Genomic DNA, 17,549 nt, shown 5'->3' with positions numbered 1-17,549 from the left:
GTAGAGATTGATAAGCCAATTTTAAAGTTTGTATGGATCTAGAGGGGCCAGAATTATCTTGAAAAAGAAGAACAAGATTTATACTACCTGATTTAAGACTTACTAGAAATCTATGGTCAAGATAATGTGAATTGGCATAAGGAAAAAAAAATAGAAGAATGTAACAGAACAGAGTCCGGAAATAAGCCAACATATAAAGTGTCAACTGATTTTGAAAAAAGTGCCAGGGAAATCCAATAGAGAAAGGAATTTCTTAAACAAATGATCCCGGAACATCTAGATAACCATATAGAAAGCAAAACAAAACATAACCTCAACTCCTGAACACAAAAAACAACTAAAAATAGACCATAGACTTTTATGTAAAGTCTAAATCTACAAAGTTTCTAAAAGAAAACATATTCAAACATCTTCACAATTTCAGGGTGGGCAAAGAATTTTTTAGACAAAATGCTGAAAGTGCTAACCATAAAATTAAAAACTGATATATTGAACTGTATCAAAACTATAAACTTCTGCTCACCATAAGACGAAGTTAAGAGAATGAAAAGACCAGTCACAATTTGAGAGGATATAGTCACAATAAATATATATATGACAAAGGACTTGTCTCCAGAATATGCAATGAACTCCTACAAATCGATCATAGAAAAGACAATCTAACTTCTAAAATGACCAAAAGAAGGGGCGCCTGGTGGCTTAGTCGGTTAAGCGTCCGACTTTCGCTCAGGTCATGATCTCGCGGTTCGTGGGTTCGAGCCCCGCATCGGGCTCTGTGCTGACTGCCAGCTCAGAGCCTGGAGCCTGTTTCAGAGTCTGTCTCTCCCTCTCTCTCTGACCCTCCCCTGCTCATGCTGTCTCTCTCTCTCTTAGAAATAAATAAAACATAAAAAAAAAAATAAAAATAAAATGACCAAAAGACTTCAGCAGACATTTCACAAAAGACGTTATACAAATGATCAGTACCATAAGAAAACATACTCAACATCATTAGTCATCAAGGAAATGCAAGTTAAAAGCACAATAAGATACAACTTGTTATATAAACTAAAATTCCTAAAATTAGACTGACTGACAGTACCAAATGTTGGTGAAGTTGTGGAGCCACTGGAACATTGCTGGTGGGAGTGTAAAATGATATAATCCCATTCCTAGGCAGTAGGTTATCAAGGTGGAGGACAGGGTAATGTGGCTGGTCTGAGCCAGGTCAGGCAGCAAGAGGGTGCAATGTCTGTGGAGTATTTAAAAACAATAATGAAATGAAACCAACCAAAACTTGCCTCACTTTATATTATTTCTAAACAATGTCATGTGATAAAATATGCCTGTCTGCTAGAATGGACCATTCCCACCTCACCCTTTGTGATGCTATTTACTCAAGAAAAATTGACAATAAATGTCAACCAAAAATGCTGCGTACACAAATGTTCACAGCAGCTTTGTCACTATAGCCAATGATGGAAAGCAACCCAAATGTCCATAACCAGGAAATTGGATAGACAACTGCAATATGTTAACAAAATGGAATATTACTCAGCAATGAAAAAGAACAAAGTAAGGGTAAATTTCATAAACATTACGAGAGTTTGGCAGGTGGAAGGTTTAATGTGATTAGGTCCTCGGTTGCAGAATTGCATCTTATGGCTTTCTATCTTCTGCCACAGGGATTGATACAATGTTTGATATGCAGGGGCACTTGGGAAACTATTTTTTATTATTTTTTAATTTTTAGAGAGAAAGAGTGAGAGTTAGGGACAGGGAGAGAGAGAGAATCTCGAGCTCAATCCCACAATCCTGGGATCATGACCTGTGATGATGAGTTGGATGCTCATCCAAAATCAAGAGTTGGATGCTCAACCAACTGAGCCACCCAGGCTCCCCCAGAAGCAAGTTCCAAATGGAGGAATGTATGTTGGGGATGCTGAGTGGGAGTCTAACCAAGGGCTGGGACTTGACTTCTTCAAACACCAAGATTCATCTAAGAGTTCTTGGAGCTGGTTGACAAGAGTCCATAGCCCCTTTCTCTCCGACTCTCTTCTAAACCAAATTTGTCTCCAAACCATCTTCTTCCACCCTCCCTTTCCCTCTCCCAGTTCCCCAGGACCACAGCCTTAGCATCAGTTCAAACTTCCTTCTTAACATGTTTGTTCTCAAGTCTGATGAATTCATCCAAGACCTGAACAAGGGTGGTGGAGTCTGGGATGTGACACCCAGGCCTCAACGCAGCCACTCAAGCCCTGACAGGTAGGAGGGGTCAGTGGAGGACTTCAGACTGTCGCCAGTAAGCCTTCAGACTCTCCTGACTTCCCCCGCCATCCCAACTCTAGAACCAAAAGCCAGGCTGTGTGTATGTGTGTTGCTGGGTATTGTCTCCTGTCCCGTCTGGCCCAGGGACAGTAGGGAAGACCCAGGACTTGGGTAACAAGCAATGCTGCAGTAACGCGAGCCCCTGGTCTTACACCATACCAGTGATGCTTTGCAGGGGCAGTCTTGTCAGGAGCCTCCAGACACCCGCCCCAGCTCCGCCCACCACACTAGGTCCTCCCGGATAGGGGAGAACTGGGCAGCAGTGCGTGGCCCTCACTAACCGAGGCTGCAGGCTGCCCTTATTGCTCTACTCCAGCATCCTTAGCACACATCCCCAGAGACCCTCAGGAAGGTTCTACAGGAATGAAAGATGAAGGAAGAAGAATGATGTTGAATGAAAGAGACGTGGATGGAGGCAGGATGCAGGCAAGCAGTTAGGCACTTGGCTTTGAAGCCTCCCCCTGGGTCAGGACGGGTGGGGACAGGTGCAGTGGGGACGACCAGTGTTTCCAAAGAGGAGGGTATGAAATGGAGGAGGGGAGATGGGGAATTTGTCTAGAGGCTGCATTTGCCGGGCAAACATTCTTTCAACAAAGGCTGTGTTATGGGTTACGGTCTTGGAGAGGAAGCTAGACGGAAAAAGTCTGCCAAAGGGGCAGAGTCCATGCGTGATTGGATGGATGGATGAATGGAATGAGTGAGTGAGTGAGTGAGTGAGTGAGTGAGTGAGTGAGTGAGTGAGTAAACGTCAGCCCTGCCTCGGTCGGAGCAGCGCGCCCGGCAGGGGTCACTGCGCACCCCAGGGGCTGGAAGGGGCGCAGGCGCGGCCGGCGCCAAGACCCTCCTGTGGGGGGCGGGGCGGGGCGGGGCGGGGCGGACTAGGGGCGGGGTTAGGGAAAGGGACGCGAACGCCGTCCAAACTTCCGGTGCCTGCAGAGCGCGGAGAGACGGCTGCACCGAGAGAGGCTGCACGGGCAGAGGCTGCAGGGCGGACGCGCGGCCCGGCGCAGCCATGGTGAAGATCAGCTTCCAGCCCGCCGTGGCCGGCATCAAGGCCGACAAGGCCGACAAGGCGTCGGCGTCGGCCGCCGCGCGGGCCCCGGCCGCTGAGATCCTGCTGACGCCGGCTCGGGTAAGAGGGGCTGGGGGTCGAGGCGCGCCCCGCCGGCCCTGGGAACTGCTGGGGCGCATGGGGGTCCCCGAGCCGTGAGGGTCCGGGATGGGCCGTTCATCCCAGAGCGGGGAGGAGGCTTGGGTCCTCTCTTAAAGCGGCGGCCGAAGGCAAAAGTCCGAAGAGTGGGAGGGGTCCGAGTCGCTGGTCCCCAGGGGGGGAAGCGCTCGAGGTCTCTTCCAAAAGTGGAGGGGCTAAGCGGCTGGCCCCAAGACAGGGTAAGGGGCTGGTAGAAATAAGTTGGTGGAATGTTGGTGGGGGGTATGCGTCTGGTTCTAATCAAGGAGGAGGGGCCGAGAGTCGAGTCCCCCGGTGGGGGATGGGAGGGGAGTTGGACGCGGTTTCCCCAAAGTGGGGGGTGGGTCATGACTGGTGGGGAAAGGCGGGGGTGGGAGCAGTCTGGTGCCAACGAAGGGGGAGGGGCCATTGATTTCGTCCCTAAAGGGGGGTGATGGGGAGGCGGGGAATGTGCTGCTGGTCTGCACCTAAATGGGTGGGTCAGAAAGTAATGAAATGGAAATAAACCAGAACCGGCCCGGCTGCACGTCCGGGATTCGAGGTTTGAGGTTCGGGGTTCGCCCTGATCTCCGCACTCCATGCCGTCTGGGCCTCCCAGCTCCCGGCTTCCTTCCTCTCCCGGCTCTCGCTCTGGGCAGCTCCCTCCATCCTGCGGGGAGGCTCCCCCACTGCCCCGGTGCCCTCCCGCATCCTGGATGCTCTTTGTGGGGGCGGGCCTCATTGCACCCCGCCCCCTCCGGCGTCCTGCCCCCTCCTCCTCCTCCTTCCCTCCTGCCTGGGGGGAGAGAAGGCATTTCCGCCAGTGGAAAACTGTCTGAGCTGCGTGGAGTGTGACCTGGAGAGGGCAGGACGCGTGGCGGCCAGGGAGGCCAGGCGAGGGGAGGGAGAGCTGGTCCAGCCAGGCTGTTTTGTGCCCCGGCAAAGGTGTCCACGTAGCGGGCGGCCATGGCGGTCTTGGGTCGCACCAAGCCGTCCCATTGACACTGGACTTCCGAAATCTTTGTCCACTCCCCTTCCCTAACCCCCTGCCGGCTTCTGAGGGGTCTTCCCTCAGTGCAAGGTCCCTCCCCAAGTTTTGTGGCTCAGACTCTACCCTGCCTGAAGTATTGCGGTTGCTGCTGGGGAAGACTTGAGCCCTGGGCCTTGCTAGAGAGGATGCGGGAGAGGGGCCTCAGGGGTGGGTGTCACAGCCCCAGCAGAGATCCAGAGTGTAGAATGCTCCCAGCAGCCTCAGGCCAGCTCCCCTGCCCTTGTGTGGTCGCTGCATCATCCAAGACCACCTGGGCTAGGTTGGGGGGTTGCTCTGCACCCCTGACCAGACCAACTCCATGGTCGTCCGATGTTTAGATAGGTCGGGAGCATTCCGTATTTGAAGCCCATGGTGTGCAGCTTTAAAAGTTTGCAAAGGTCTCTTCAAGCGTCTTTCTTCATTTCACCAAGGAAACCGCCTCCTCCCCTCCTCTCAGTCCAGGGAGGGAGCAGAGATGGGACCTGGCTGGCCCCTTTCTTCTCCCAGGGCCTGCTGCCCAGCCCAGGCCTGGAATTCAGGACCCTGCTTCTGAGAGCCCCAGGATTCAAGTGGAAGGAGAAACCCAGCCAGACAGTAGGAGGATGTAATTCAGACTCTGAGAAGGTCCCCCAAGTCTCCCCGGAGTGGCACGTTCTCCACCAGCAGCCTCCTGATGGTGTCAGGCTGGATGGCAGACGCCAGCATCACCTTGGCAGTAACTTGACAACTGGCTTCTGGCTCTGAAATCGGGCATCCTCTCTTCCTCCTCACCCCGTGTGAAGTGGAAATATCAACATCTTCCTGGTGCTGTTTGGAATGGCCTTGAGCCTGCCGAGCCAGCCTCCTGTCCCAAACCTCGTTAGCTAGGCAGGTCCCCTAGCTGTCTTGATTGGCAAGGAGGAGCCCGGGGGTCCACAGGAGGAGGATCAGAATCCCCCCACCGCTAGGACAGAAGTGCATAGCCGTAAACTGTCACAGCTTCCCGAGGTCCTTAGGGGGCTTTGGATGTAGCCTGCTGGTTGGTTCTGCCAACTGCCTGCTGGAATTGGAGTGGGGAAGAGAGTTCACCGCTCTGATGTGCCCTCACCTGGCCAAGGGGCACGCTTCTCAATTCCAATAACCAAGGCATGGATCGAGCCCCCCCTCCTGTCTCTGCTGTGAGCACAACAGGCATCCAGCATTCAGACACAGTGCCACCATTATTAGGGTACCATTTATTAGAAGGAGAAGGTAGGTGGGACACGCAGGCAGACTGGAAGGCCTGGCCATCTACTTTATCAAGACAGAGCAGTTGAGGTTTGCCCCATGCTGGTGGGGATGCAGAGGAAAGCTTTGTAGAAGGTGTCCTCTGGCTGAGCGTGACCCGAGAACCCTCCTTGGTTACTGGACTCCACAATCAGATTTAAAGCCCGAAAAGGACCACTTGATGAACAGACGAGTGTGTGAATGAGTGTCCTCAGCAGTGAGCTCCCCCGTGGCTGTTAGATCAAAGTGTCCACCTGTGTGCAGCCCAACAGGGCCAGGGTGAGGCCTCAGCAGCCCCCCCCCCACAGCGGGGCTCCCCCTGCTTCCGAGCAAAAACTGAAGCACAAGGAGGATTCTGTCCCCAGACCTGCTGCTGGAAGGAAGTGCCTCAGTGGGCTGGGCCGGGAAGGGAAGGGGGTGGGGGCCCAGCTGGGCCTCCAGCTGCCCACCCTCCCCTTGGCACTTGCCTCAGAGATAATGAGAAGCCTGCGCTGATGGGCGACTGGGCAACTGGCCGGAAGCCAGCTTGGAAAGTGGGCTGGCCGGGAAGCACCCCCTCTTTGCACCCTCTGGCCAGCCCTGCACCTCTCAGACTAGCTCCCCTCTCCCGTCCATCTACTTGTGCCTAAGTGCATGCTCACACACACACAGAGGCAGCCAGGTGTGGGCGTGTACAGATGGGACTGGCCTGGGGGGCTGCAAATGGGCCGGGGGTACTGCAAGAGGAGAGAGACATGTTCAATGCCATCATCTCAGCAGCGGGTAATTTTCTCCTTGGCCTTGCCTTTGATTAATGGCTCCTGTGTCACCCCCTCCCCCAGCTGCATACCTGGGGATCAGATTTCACTTTCTGAGTCCTGGCCTCAGGCCCTTGGCAGGAGGGAGCTGGGTCTCCGGGAGTGGTTGGGGGAGGGTCCCCTGCCAGCCTGGAGGGCGGATCTGGTGGGCGTGGAGTCTTCCTGCCCCAGTGCCCCAGGACCCGCTGGCCCTGCCCGCTGGGCTGAAGGACCTTTGTGGACAGGTGGCCGGGATGATCCTGTCCTGCCTCGTGGAGGGGTGGGGGCTTCGCCCCCTTCGTGTGGTCCGCCCTGGGCCTTCCCAGAGGGGCTTTGGCTTTTGGGCACACGCCACAGTGGCTTTTCTCTTCTGTCTCTATTTCCCTCTCTTTTCTATTCGCTTTTCTGGGCCGGTCCTTGCATGTTTCAAGGCTGTCAGCACCGCCAGGGAAGATGAGCTCCTCTCAGAAAAAAAAAATGTTTATGGTAAAATCACGGAAGCGCAGCCTGGCTCTCCCCCAACACACACACTCTCCAAGCTCTCTCTCCCCCAGGGGAGCTCTTGCCAGCAGCCAGCTTTGCTTCTCATCCTTCGGAGCCTTTGTTCTCTCTAGTCTCATCTTGGACCGAATAGAGGAGAGAATGGGCCAGCCTGGCCAAGCGAAGGGTGGTGCAGGGTCCACGCTGTGCTTCCTCGCGGGCGTGTGCCCAGGCCGCTGAGCCACACGACAGGAATGGGGTTCCACTGAGAGCGAATCCATGCGTCCCCTGGGCATTTGTACATTAAACACAGCTCTCTGTGCTCAGTGGACAGTGGCCATTTGCCCACTTGCACCGCCCTCACCTGGTCTCTCTCCCTCTTTCTCTCGCTCTCTCTTTCACACACACACGCACGCACGCACGCACTCACACACACATGCACTCACGCACGCGCGCACTGGTGCCCTTGAATCTGTGGTCTGCAGCCTAGGAAAGAAAGATGCTGAGGGAGAAGGATACGGAGGAGGCCTCCCAGGAGCCCCTCCCCCTCCAGCTGTCAGCCTCGGCTGCAGCAAGTGCATTTCTGGCCCCCCTGCCAGCCTCCTCCCGGCAGCCTGCGATTGTAGTTTAATCTGCTTGCAGTTAATTTGGACATTGTTACTGAGAGACTCTAGCTGGGGGGACCTCCAGGAGCCGTGGGAGTCCACTGAGTTAATGCTCCAGTTGGCTGGGTTCCCCTTGACCGCTGTGGCCCTGGCTTTGCTAAATCATTTAATGAGCTCCATTGCCGGCCTCGAGGCCCGGGCCCCTCCAGGTCCCTGGACGGCAGGCTCACATGCCCCACACGAGTGCACAGCAGAGCGCTTTGCTCAGAAAGCCCAGTTGCCTTGGAAACAGTATGCAATGTTTTTCCACTTTCCAAACGGAAAGCCCCCCAAATGTCTGGCTGCTCCGTGCGGGGGGCAGCATTTTCCTGGGTCTCCAGCATCACAAGTGAAGCAGCAGCTTGGGGGTCTCAGGAAGCAGGCTTCTCCACAGTCCTTCTGGGTGAGCTGGACAGCCAGGAGTCCCCAGAATATGGAGTGCGGGGCCCAGCAAGCAATGGCACCTTCGGGGCAGGATTCGGGGGCCCTTTCTCCTGCCTGGGGCTCGATGTCTGAAGTGCCTTTTGTCTCAAAGCAGGGACGTCCCTGGCTTCCAGTCTGCTTCTGGTCCTGCGTTCCCTTCCTGCGTGCTGCTCAGCCATGATGTTTCTAGGGTTTGGGCCCTGCAGGGGGGAGGCTCGGGCACCCACCAGGGGCGTCAGTAAAGGGGGGACAGGGCGCTCTGTTAGCCCCGGACCTGTGAAGGGTATGTCCGCTGCACACCTAGGAAAGCTGGTGGACCATCAACCTTCACAGTGACCCCCACAGATTAAGGACGCAGGGCAGTATCCAGGAGGCCAGCCGGAGGCTGTGTTCTCAGTGCTATAGCCACCCCCATGCCCCAGGCACTTTGTAAACACCTGACCCAGCCAGAAGCAGAAAGGCTGCTTTAAAACCCGTAGGCCTTCTTGCCTGTGAACTTCATTTATGGAGCAGGCCCTCAGGCTCCCGCTTGTGGCCCATTGACTCTGTTTTGTTTTTTGTTCTTTTTTTTTTTTTAAATGTTTTATTTATTTCTAGGAGAGAGAGAGAGAGAGACAGCGTGAGCAGGGGAGGGTCAGAGAGAGAGGGAGTCACAGACTGAAACAGGCTCCAGGCTCTGAGCTGGCAGTCAGCACAGAGCCCGACGCGGGGCCCGAACCCACGAACCGCGAGATCATGACCTAAGCGAAAGTTGGACGCTCAACCGACCAAGCCACCCAGGCGCCCCTGTTTTTTGTTGTTTTTAAAAGCAGTTCTCACAAGCCTGCTTCTCTCGGTTTCCCAGCGCAGGAGCCAAAGCATGGCCAAGGGTGCAGCCTCCACAGCTGTCCCTGGCATTGGCCCTGAAAAGGAAAGTTTCAGCTGATAAAGATCTGCTGTTTTTATCTAATACTTTGTCCTTGACAAAGGGCTTTCAGGTTCTTTGTCTCCTTCAATCCCTGCCTCTTCACACTTCCCTCATGGGGTCCTGGCCCCTGTGGAGGCCTCTCTCAACTTGGGGTCAACTGCTCACCCCACCCCGCTGCACATGTCAGCTCCAAGGGCGGGATCACAGCTGGCACAGCCGCCTGGCCTGTCTTCCGGATCAGCCACCACCTCCTCCCCAGAAGGCCCTGGGTGGCTTCTGACACTGACACCTTGGCCGTCCAGCTGCCCCGTTCTGTGCTGCTCCTGGGAGCCCATTGGAAAGTCAAAACCGTTATAATCCCCTGGGCCCTGTGAGACCTTGGTTAGGGGACCCCAGGGTGCAGAGGAGATGCCAGCCAGGTGGGTGGTCTCATGAATTTACCTCTCTGGTCTTGACCACAGGACCCCTGCAGCAGGGCTGGGGTGCGGAGAGTGCCCAGGGAACCCCTGGAAGGCAGCCCGCGATGTTGGGGGACAAGGTGGGCTGGTACACCTCTCTGCCCTGTGTCTCTCCCACGGTGCAGAGGCCGGGGGCCAGCTGGTCCGGTGGTGGATGTGCCCAGGGAGGGGGAGGGTCCTGTGGTATTTTTGTCCTTTTCCCGGGCTTCGAGGCTGTTGAGAGATCCCCGAGCCTGGAGGCATTTGCCATCTGCTGGTTCTCCCCTGTGCTCCCTGAGCCAGGGGGCCTCAGGGATTGGGACCTGAGCATTACCACAGGCCCTGGGCCCCACCCCCACCAGGTCAGGCCCCCTGTGCTGGGCTGAGATAAGAGCTTCTCCAGGGTAACTTGGACCTGCACTGTGTCCCCTGCCCCCCAGCGTAAAGGGAGAAAGGAAACATGCATGAAGAAGTCTAAGCAGTCTGTGGCTTACGTGGAGTGTATGCCTGTGTGGAGACAGCTCCTTCCCATCCCCCATGCTGCCTGAGCTCATGGAGGGTGGGGAGGCCTTGGGCCTGGACTCTGACCTCACCCTGGCTGTGTCTGGACACCATAAAGGAGGCTTTGAATGGTGGACAGTGGAGGCAGAGACAGGCCTGGGCTTTTGTGGCATCTCCCAGGGTGGGCGAGGGCCTGGGTTAGGGCAGGGGTGTGAGGGAGCACGTGCACACACAAGAGAGATGGCCACGACTCGTTCAGGACTCTCAGTCCGGTGCTCTGGGCAAAGTGGTGTCAGGAGATCTACACACACACCTTCATCCACCAGCCCAGACACGTGTGCCCTGAAGGTCGGTCAGTTGAACATGCCGCTGCTTGGCAGACTTGCGGCTACTCTCCTGAGCCCAAGTCTGGCACCCCAGAGCACTCAGGTTTTTTCTGGGAGTCTCCCGCTCTGGCCTCCCTGATGGCAGCCGCTGCCACGATAGCCACATTTCCCTCCTGGCAGAAGAAGCACCCTGGCTTCCAGGAGCCTCCAGACTCTAGCCTTCAGGCTTCACTGCTGACAGCCTGCTGGACACTGCCAGCCGGTGCCTGTGTGGGGCCGTAGCTGAGCTGTGCCCGCAGGGATCGCAGGCTTAGGGCTGCCGGGCCCGAGGGAGACCAGCATGGGCCTCCTGGAAGCTCTCTCCATCAGCTGGTGACCAGGCCCTGCCATGGCCTTATGGCTGGAGCCCAGCAGGCACCTCCCAGTGCCGCAGACTTCAGGTGGGTCAGAAGCCTTCCCTGGCCCCCAGCCTGCCCAGTGCGCCCTGTTTCCTATAGGCTCCTAGGTCTGGTGCAATTATTATTAAGGCCACGTCTGTGCTTCCCCCATTCTGTGTTTAAGGCATATACGGTGGTCACAGCCGACATTAGAAAGGGTACTAATGGCATGGGTAATCCAGATGTGCCTGCTTAATCCTGGGGGGTCATTTTGTATGGCTTTGATGTGGGTCTCAGTTTCTCTTTAAAAAAAAATTTTTTTTAGTGTTTTTTTTTTGTTTTTTTTTAATTTTTTTTTAATTTTTTTTATTTATTTCTAGGAGAGAGAGAGAGACAGCGTGAGCAGGGGAGGGTCAGAGAGAGAGGGAGTCGCAGACTGAAACAGGCTCCAGGCTCTGAGCTGGCAGTCAGCACAGAGCCCGATGCGGGGCTCAAACCCACGAACCGCGAGATCATGACCCAAGCGAAAGTTGGACGCCCAACCGACTAAGCCACCCAGGCGCCCCTAGTGTTTGTTTATTTTTGAGAGAGAGAAAGAGAGAGAGAGCGCGAGCGAGCATGAGTGGGGGAGGGGCAGAGAGCGAGGGAGACACAGAATCCGAAGCAGGCTCCAGGCTCTAAGCTGTCAGCACACAGCACAGCACAGCTCTGAGCTGATAGCTCAGAGCTGGATATGGGGCTCGAACTCAGGAACCGAAGGAACATGACCTGAGCTGAAGTCGGAAGCGTAACCGACTGAGCCCCCCAGGCGCCCCCTCAGTTTCTCTTTACCTGGGAGGAAGCTGGGGAGACCCTGGCAAGGCATCCCTTCCAGATAGATGATGCTCTGTGGGTCCCCAGTGCCATTCTCCCCCTCCACTTTGTCCCAAGCCTCCCTCGCTGCTGGCAGGGCGAGGTCTCACTTTGGGGAGGGGGGTAGGAGGATTCCCAGAGGTGTGGGCCCACCATCTGGCTGACCCGGCACTGCTGTCCACAGGAGGAACGGCCCCCCCCCCACCGCTACAAGAAGGGGGGCTCTGTGGGCGGCGTGTGCTACCTGTCGATGGGCATGGTCGTCTTGCTCATGGGCCTCGTGTTCGCCTCCGTCTACATCTACAGATACTTCTTCCTCGCACAGGTGAGCCCAGGCGGGAGGGAGGTGTGGGGCTCAGGGAAGGTAGTGCTTAGAGAGGAGCTAGCCCGGAAGTGAAGGTGGGCACTTGAGAGCCAGGTGCTTAGGGCTTGTGAGGAGAGAGGACAGCAGGTGACCTGCCCCGAGCCAAGCGCAGACGACCTGCCTGCTCCCTCTGTGGGGCCTCCTTGGGCTCACGCCGGCCGCTCGCCTGGTCCAGGAGACGGGACCGGAGCCCTGTCCTCTGACCCCCTCGGACCCTGGAAGAGGGTCCTTAGCCACATCTCCAGACACCCCCAAGGCCACCCAGGAGCTCTCCCAGGAGCACGGTTAGTGGCGGGCGAGCTGGGATTGGAATCCATCGCCCCTTCCCAAGTATTACCCTGCAGTGTTATCCCGGGAAACTCAGATCCAGCAGAAATCGGAACTCTGCGATCCCTCTAGGGCTGGGCCCTGTGCCCTTAAGAGTTCCATTCCTTGGACCTTGGACGTTTGTTTGGGTGTCAAAACAAGGAAGGCAGAGAGCCGGTTAATGGACAGATTCACCCCCACTTCCTGCAAGGGGTGGCCTCCGCCTGTGATGGCAGCCTGTTATCTACTCACACAGCCAAGTGAGGGCACGGAGCTGAGCTCGAGGACGGGTCATGGTCACGGTGACCTGTGTTCAGCCCCGATCTGGGGAGGGAGACAGTGCCACCAAGGGAGTTAAATTAAAGATCAAAAGAATAACCGTTAAGTGCACCGAACAGGGAATCTCAGAGTGACAAAGAGGTCGTTTATGACCCAAGTGACCTCACACCCTCAAGCATTGGCTTTTAACTCTGTTACTTGGTTTTTCCATGATGGAAATTACTGAAGAGTTTCTGTATTCCATGTGACTTTCCCCTAGAAACCTCAGCTCCCACACACCTGCTGACTTTCTTTCTTTTTTTTTTTTTTTGGCTCCCCCCCCCCCACCGCCTCCTCCCTTCCATGGCCAGCTCCCCACGTGTCCCCGGTTCTCCCTTTCCTGTGGGAGCCCTCTTCTCGGCCCTTTGCTGTGGCCCTTAGGGCCCTGCCTGACTCCTGGTCCCCTCTGTTCCCAGCCCCAGCTTGTCCCTCCTGGGCTTCTCACCCCACCCCACTGCTGGGGAACAGGGGAACCTCAGAACGGCCTCCGAGTCCGTGCCCCGGACAGTATGATTCATGAGCGATGATTCACGCTCTGGGAGAGCATACACTGAAACAGAAAGGGGAATTCTGCCCGTGATAGGCCAGGAGTCTGCACACAGACCCGGAGGAGCCTGGAGAAGTGCACGTGGGCATATGGGCGCGCCCGCGCAGTCACTGGGCCTCAGGTCACACAGCGCCCCTGGCCTTGCTGGTGGAGCGGTTAGGCCGCTCCTGGGCACCCAGCCTGTTCAAGCTGGGGCTCCTATGTTTGCCCCTGAGGGCCCTCCCAGCCGCTCCAGGCCCTTGGTTGGGTGTCTGTCCCTCTGTGGAGGGCGCATGGTGGCTGGGGCCTACCCCTTCCAATCCATCCCATTTCAGTCACAGACTCCTGGACCCAGAGGCCCGAAGAAGCCTGATGGTTCACCTCGTTTCACAGATGGGGAAACTGAGGGCCAGAGAGGTTATCCACTTGGGACCTGGCAGATCCCGCTCAACGCTCCGTGACGCCTCGTGTTCCTAAGTTTCTCCATCTGTGAAATGGGTCTCATAGTCCCACACGTCCTGCTTGCCCAGGCCTTAGGGGGCGCGGTGGGGTAGGCGTGGCTATGCCGAGGGCGCTGTATGACTTGTCTGTCTGTCCCCTCCCCCCCTTGCCCAGCTGGCCCGGGACAACTTCTTCCACTGCGGCGTGCTCTACGAGGACTCCCTGTCCTCGCAGGCCCACACTCGCATGGAGCTAGAGGAAGATGTGAAGATCTACCTCGAAGAGAACTATGAGCGCATCAATGTGCCCGTGCCCCAGTTTGGTGGCGGCGACCCTGCGGACATCATTCATGACTTCCAGCGGGTGAGGCCGGCCGGGGCTGGGGCAGGAGTGGTCGAAGGGTGTCCTGAGGACCCAGAGCCCCCCCTTCCACCAAGGGTCATGAGAAGGGAGAGCAGGAGCGAGAGGAGAATACCAGAGTCCATAGTACCTCCTTTGAGTATGTACCGTGTGATGGCAAGTACGTCTGCGGGTTAGGGTTGTCAGATTTTAAAGACGTGGCTGTCGTTGTATAGGTTAGTGTTTGTCACTGAACGTGAACTAGTGCAGACGCTGGCTGTCACGGGCGAGGCCAGTGCTCCATCCAGTTGGGTACTTTGTGTTGAGGTTCCATGGAGGTATAGCACGCCTACCATCAAGTGCATTAAGTGTACAGCATTACACTTAATGCATTAGTGGATTTTTGCAAAGGCCTACGTGTAGTGCTGCCCAGATCAAGGTCTGGAAATTTTGCTAGCATTCTGGAAGGTTCCCTGGTACCGTCCCCCTACCCCAGTCAGTAACCCAGTCAGTACCCCCTCCCCAGAGGTAAACGATCCTTTGCACTTCTGTTGCCAGTGACCGTTCTGAGGCCAGTGAACCACAGGTTCTCCAGCTCCCTGTCCCCCACACTTGCTTCCCCGAGCTTCCTAGGGGTTGTCCGGGATGATCCCTTCTCTCTGCTTCCTGGACCATCTTATCTTGTCGCTGAAACCCACAGAGAGCCAGGGACAGAGCATCTCCTGCTGAGGGTCCAGACTGTCCACAGGGATCCCGGTACCTCAGGGGTCTGATGAAATGCACGATTGGAACATTATTGTCTTCCCCAAACCTCAACTCTGTGACCCCTTGGAAAGGACCCTTGTAGCAGCCGAGGCCCTGGACGGTTGGTGTTTTTCACGTAGTGCGTGGGAGCCCCCGCAAACGCAGGCTAGGAGAGGAGCCGGGAAAGGGGGCGCCCGGCCAGGCCCTCGCCTGCAGAGCCTGACACACCCACCTCCTGCTCAGGGGCTCACTGCGTACCATGACATCTCCCTGGACAAGTGCTATGTTATCGAGCTCAACACCACCATCGTGCTGCCCCCCCGAAACTTCTGGGAGCTCCTCATGAACGTGAAGGTGAGCAGCGGCGTCGCTGGCATCTCGCCCCGCCCCCTCGTGGAGGCCAGGCCTGGGACAAGGGAGCTTCCTGCAGTGGGAGCCAGGTGGCCCAGCACCCCGGATTGGTCCCCTCCTCCTCCATCTTTCCTCTCCCCCCCCCAGAGTCCACGCCTCTCCTCTTCTTCACCCCACCATGCTTCCGCCTCCCTCTCCAGCTTCGCGGCCCCCTAGGCCCTGCCCCGCGTCAGCAGTGCAGGGAACAGGTGGGGTCACCGCCCCCACCACCACTCCCCAGGGAGACCAGACCCCCCACGCGTGCGGCAAGGAGGGCACAAGCGCTTGGCACAAACAGAAGGTGCCTGGAGACGTCAGAAGGGCGAACCACGGGGCCTCTGGGTGGCGAGGCGGGCGTGTGCGGACAGGACTCCGCTGGAGCGAGCGGGGAGTGGGTGGTGGGCAAGTGGGGCCCGAGCGAGGAGAGCCCTGGGTGCTGTGGAGCCTGAAGCAGGATCCCCCTGGGGTACTGAGCCAGCGCTGCGGCTTCTCCCTTTGCAGAGAGGGACCTACCTCCCGCAGACATACATCATCCAGGAGGAGATGGTGGTCACCGAGCACGTCAGCGACAAGGAGTCCCTGGGCTCCTTCATCTACCACCTATGCAGCGGGAAGGACACCTACCGGCTGCGGCGCCGGGCTACGCGGAGGCGTGAGTGGCCAGCCCCCCCCCCCCCCCCGTGTGGGCCCCTGCCCTGAGCTCTAAACCAGGGCCGTCACCTGGCAGCGCCTGGCCCCGCGGCTGGGGAGCAGCTTTCACAGAGCTCAGACGGTAGCCGCAGTTCAGGGAACGAACAGCTAATGGTGACTGAGCACTTCCTACGTGCCAGGCCCTGGTTTACACTCTTTACGTCCTTCTGAGACAGCGTGAGTTTTCATCACCACCGTCATTATTCTTGCTGTCCCTTCGAAAGAGGAGGAAACTGAGGCACAGAGAGGTTCAGTAACACCCCTGAAGTCACACAGCAGGGAAGGTGGGAGAGCTGGGCTCTCACCCCTTCAGTGCACTGTCTCTCAGTGAGTCTGGGTGTCATTTCCTGGGCTGCCTCGCCCCCACCCCACCGCCCCGAGGTCCCGAGGTCCTACGGTGCCACTCAGGCTCCCAGGCGATTGCCTTTGCAGCCCGGCCAGCACGGGGCCAGGACACGGTCCTCACTGCGATTTCTCTGTTCCCTCCCAGGGATCAACAAGCGAGGGGCCAGCAACTGCAACGCCATCCGCCACTTCGAGAACACCTTCGTGGTGGAGACCCTCATCTGCGGGGTGGTGTGAGGGCCGCCCCCTCCAGGCCCCGCCCCCGCCCTCTTCTTTTTCTTCCCTTCTGGCCACTCTGGCCCTCCTCCTCCTTCCCCTCGCTTCGCTTGTACTTTGGACCTTTCCATAGATGTGACGTGTCTCCTGGTTCCTTTCCAGCCCTGCCCACCTCCCTGTACCAGAGCCGTGACCTCTCGAGGCCCCACCTCTTCCGAGCTCCCAGGTCTGGGGGGCAGGAGGGCGCCACAAGGTGGTCTCTGGGACCACCGTCCTGAAGTCAGGTCCGCTGGGGCCAGCCCACAGCTGCACTTGCAGCCCAGGGGACGGGCTGGGTGGGGGGCCAGGCACGTGGGGGTGCTGGGCAAGGGGCCAGGGTGGGGTGTGGTGTGGGGTTCAGAAATATCTGCACAGTTGGGAAAGTCCCAAGAGGTTTGTTCCTTGGACAGCACACTTCTCCCGTGTCCAGATGCCCGGATCTGGGCTGAGGGTAGAGAAGTGTGCCCTGGGATGGACCCTCCCAGAGCACAAGGGAAGATGGCGTCCTGGGCCCTCACCAGGGCTCCTGTCAGTGCCTTCCCCCACCAGTGGAAGCCTGGAGCCAGGGGTGGGGATGAGTCTGTCAAGCACAATCGTTCTCCGAGTGGAACCAAAGAAGGGAGGAGCCAGGGCCCCTAGCCCTGGCCCCCCGGGAGCACAAGTGGGGTCCTGCAGCCGTGGCCACAAGGAAGGGGACAGAGCAAGGCGGGTAGCCTCGCGGGGCTGAGCGCAGAGCAGAGACGAGGGGGTGGGCTCGTTGCTTTCTCCAAGCTTGGAGCTGTTTTAGAAGATACTGTGGGGGAAAGGGAGAGCCACCTGGTACTTGTACACCCTGCCTCCTCCTCGTTCTGAAATTCCGTACCCCTTGGCTTTGGAGGAATGCAGCCTTTTTTCCTTTTCCTTCTCACTTTTGCATGTTTTTACTGATCATTCAATATGCTAACCGTTCTCAGCCCTGAGCCTTGAAGAGGAGGCTTCGACGCCTCCAGCCAGACTTAGGTGCTCTCTGGAGATGAAACTCTTAAATGCTTTGTATATTTTCTCAATTAGATCCCTTTTCAGAAGTGTCTGTAGAACAATAAAGATCTTTGACTTCTGACTCTGACTTGGGAGTAGGAGGGAGGGGAGGGCGCCGGGCAGGGGCGCCCCATCCTGCAGGCTGGGGGGGAGGTGGCCTGTGTGGGGAGGGTGGGGAGGCCAGCAGAGGTGCCGCCAAGGAGCATCCATGTCTCCTCAATCCCCCTCGGTCCTCACACCAGGCCGGGCTAGGTTGATTCACATTTTACAGGAGGAGGAGGAAAGGGTTTGGAGACCGGAAGTAACTTGCCCAAGGTCATGCTGCTTTTAAGTGCCTATAA

The 17,549-nt window shown here is 57.1% G+C and overlaps 1 protein-coding gene across 1 annotated transcript; it reads left to right on the top strand.

Annotated features, from left to right (window-relative positions):
* Positions 1 to 3,231: 3,231 nt before the first annotated feature.
* ITM2C (integral membrane protein 2C) lies at positions 3,232 to 17,290 on the top strand. Its single transcript, XM_039234584.1, has 6 exons — positions 3,232 to 3,439; positions 11,658 to 11,798; positions 13,603 to 13,791; positions 14,755 to 14,865; positions 15,403 to 15,553; positions 16,082 to 17,290. The coding sequence occupies exons 1-6, from the start codon at positions 3,320 to 3,322 to the stop codon at positions 16,171 to 16,173; spliced, it is 804 nt and encodes a 267-aa protein (XP_039090515.1). The 5' UTR covers positions 3,232 to 3,319; the 3' UTR covers positions 16,174 to 17,290.
* The last annotated feature ends 259 nt before the right edge of the window (positions 17,291 to 17,549 follow it).

This window comes from Hyaena hyaena, unplaced genomic scaffold (genome assembly GCF_003009895.1).
Source record: "Hyaena hyaena isolate Hyena2069 unplaced genomic scaffold, ASM300989v1 scaffold_86, whole genome shotgun sequence".
Classification (NCBI taxonomy): Eukaryota; Metazoa; Chordata; class Mammalia; order Carnivora; family Hyaenidae; genus Hyaena; species Hyaena hyaena.
This window is presented reverse-complemented; position numbering and strand designations above follow the sequence as displayed.

Excerpts from the sequence above, each read along its gene's own strand:
- ITM2C (XM_039234584.1), top strand. The coding sequence starts at position 3,320 with ATGGTGAAGATCAGCTTCCAGCCCGCCGTGGCCGGCATCAAGGCCGAC. Across the intron at positions 3,440-11,657 it reads TCCTGCTGACGCCGGCTCGG|GAGGAACGGCCCCCCCCCCA; the intron begins GTAAGAGGGGCT and ends TGCTGTCCACAG. Across the intron at positions 14,866-15,402 it reads AGCTCCTCATGAACGTGAAG|AGAGGGACCTACCTCCCGCA; the intron begins GTGAGCAGCGGC and ends CTCCCTTTGCAG.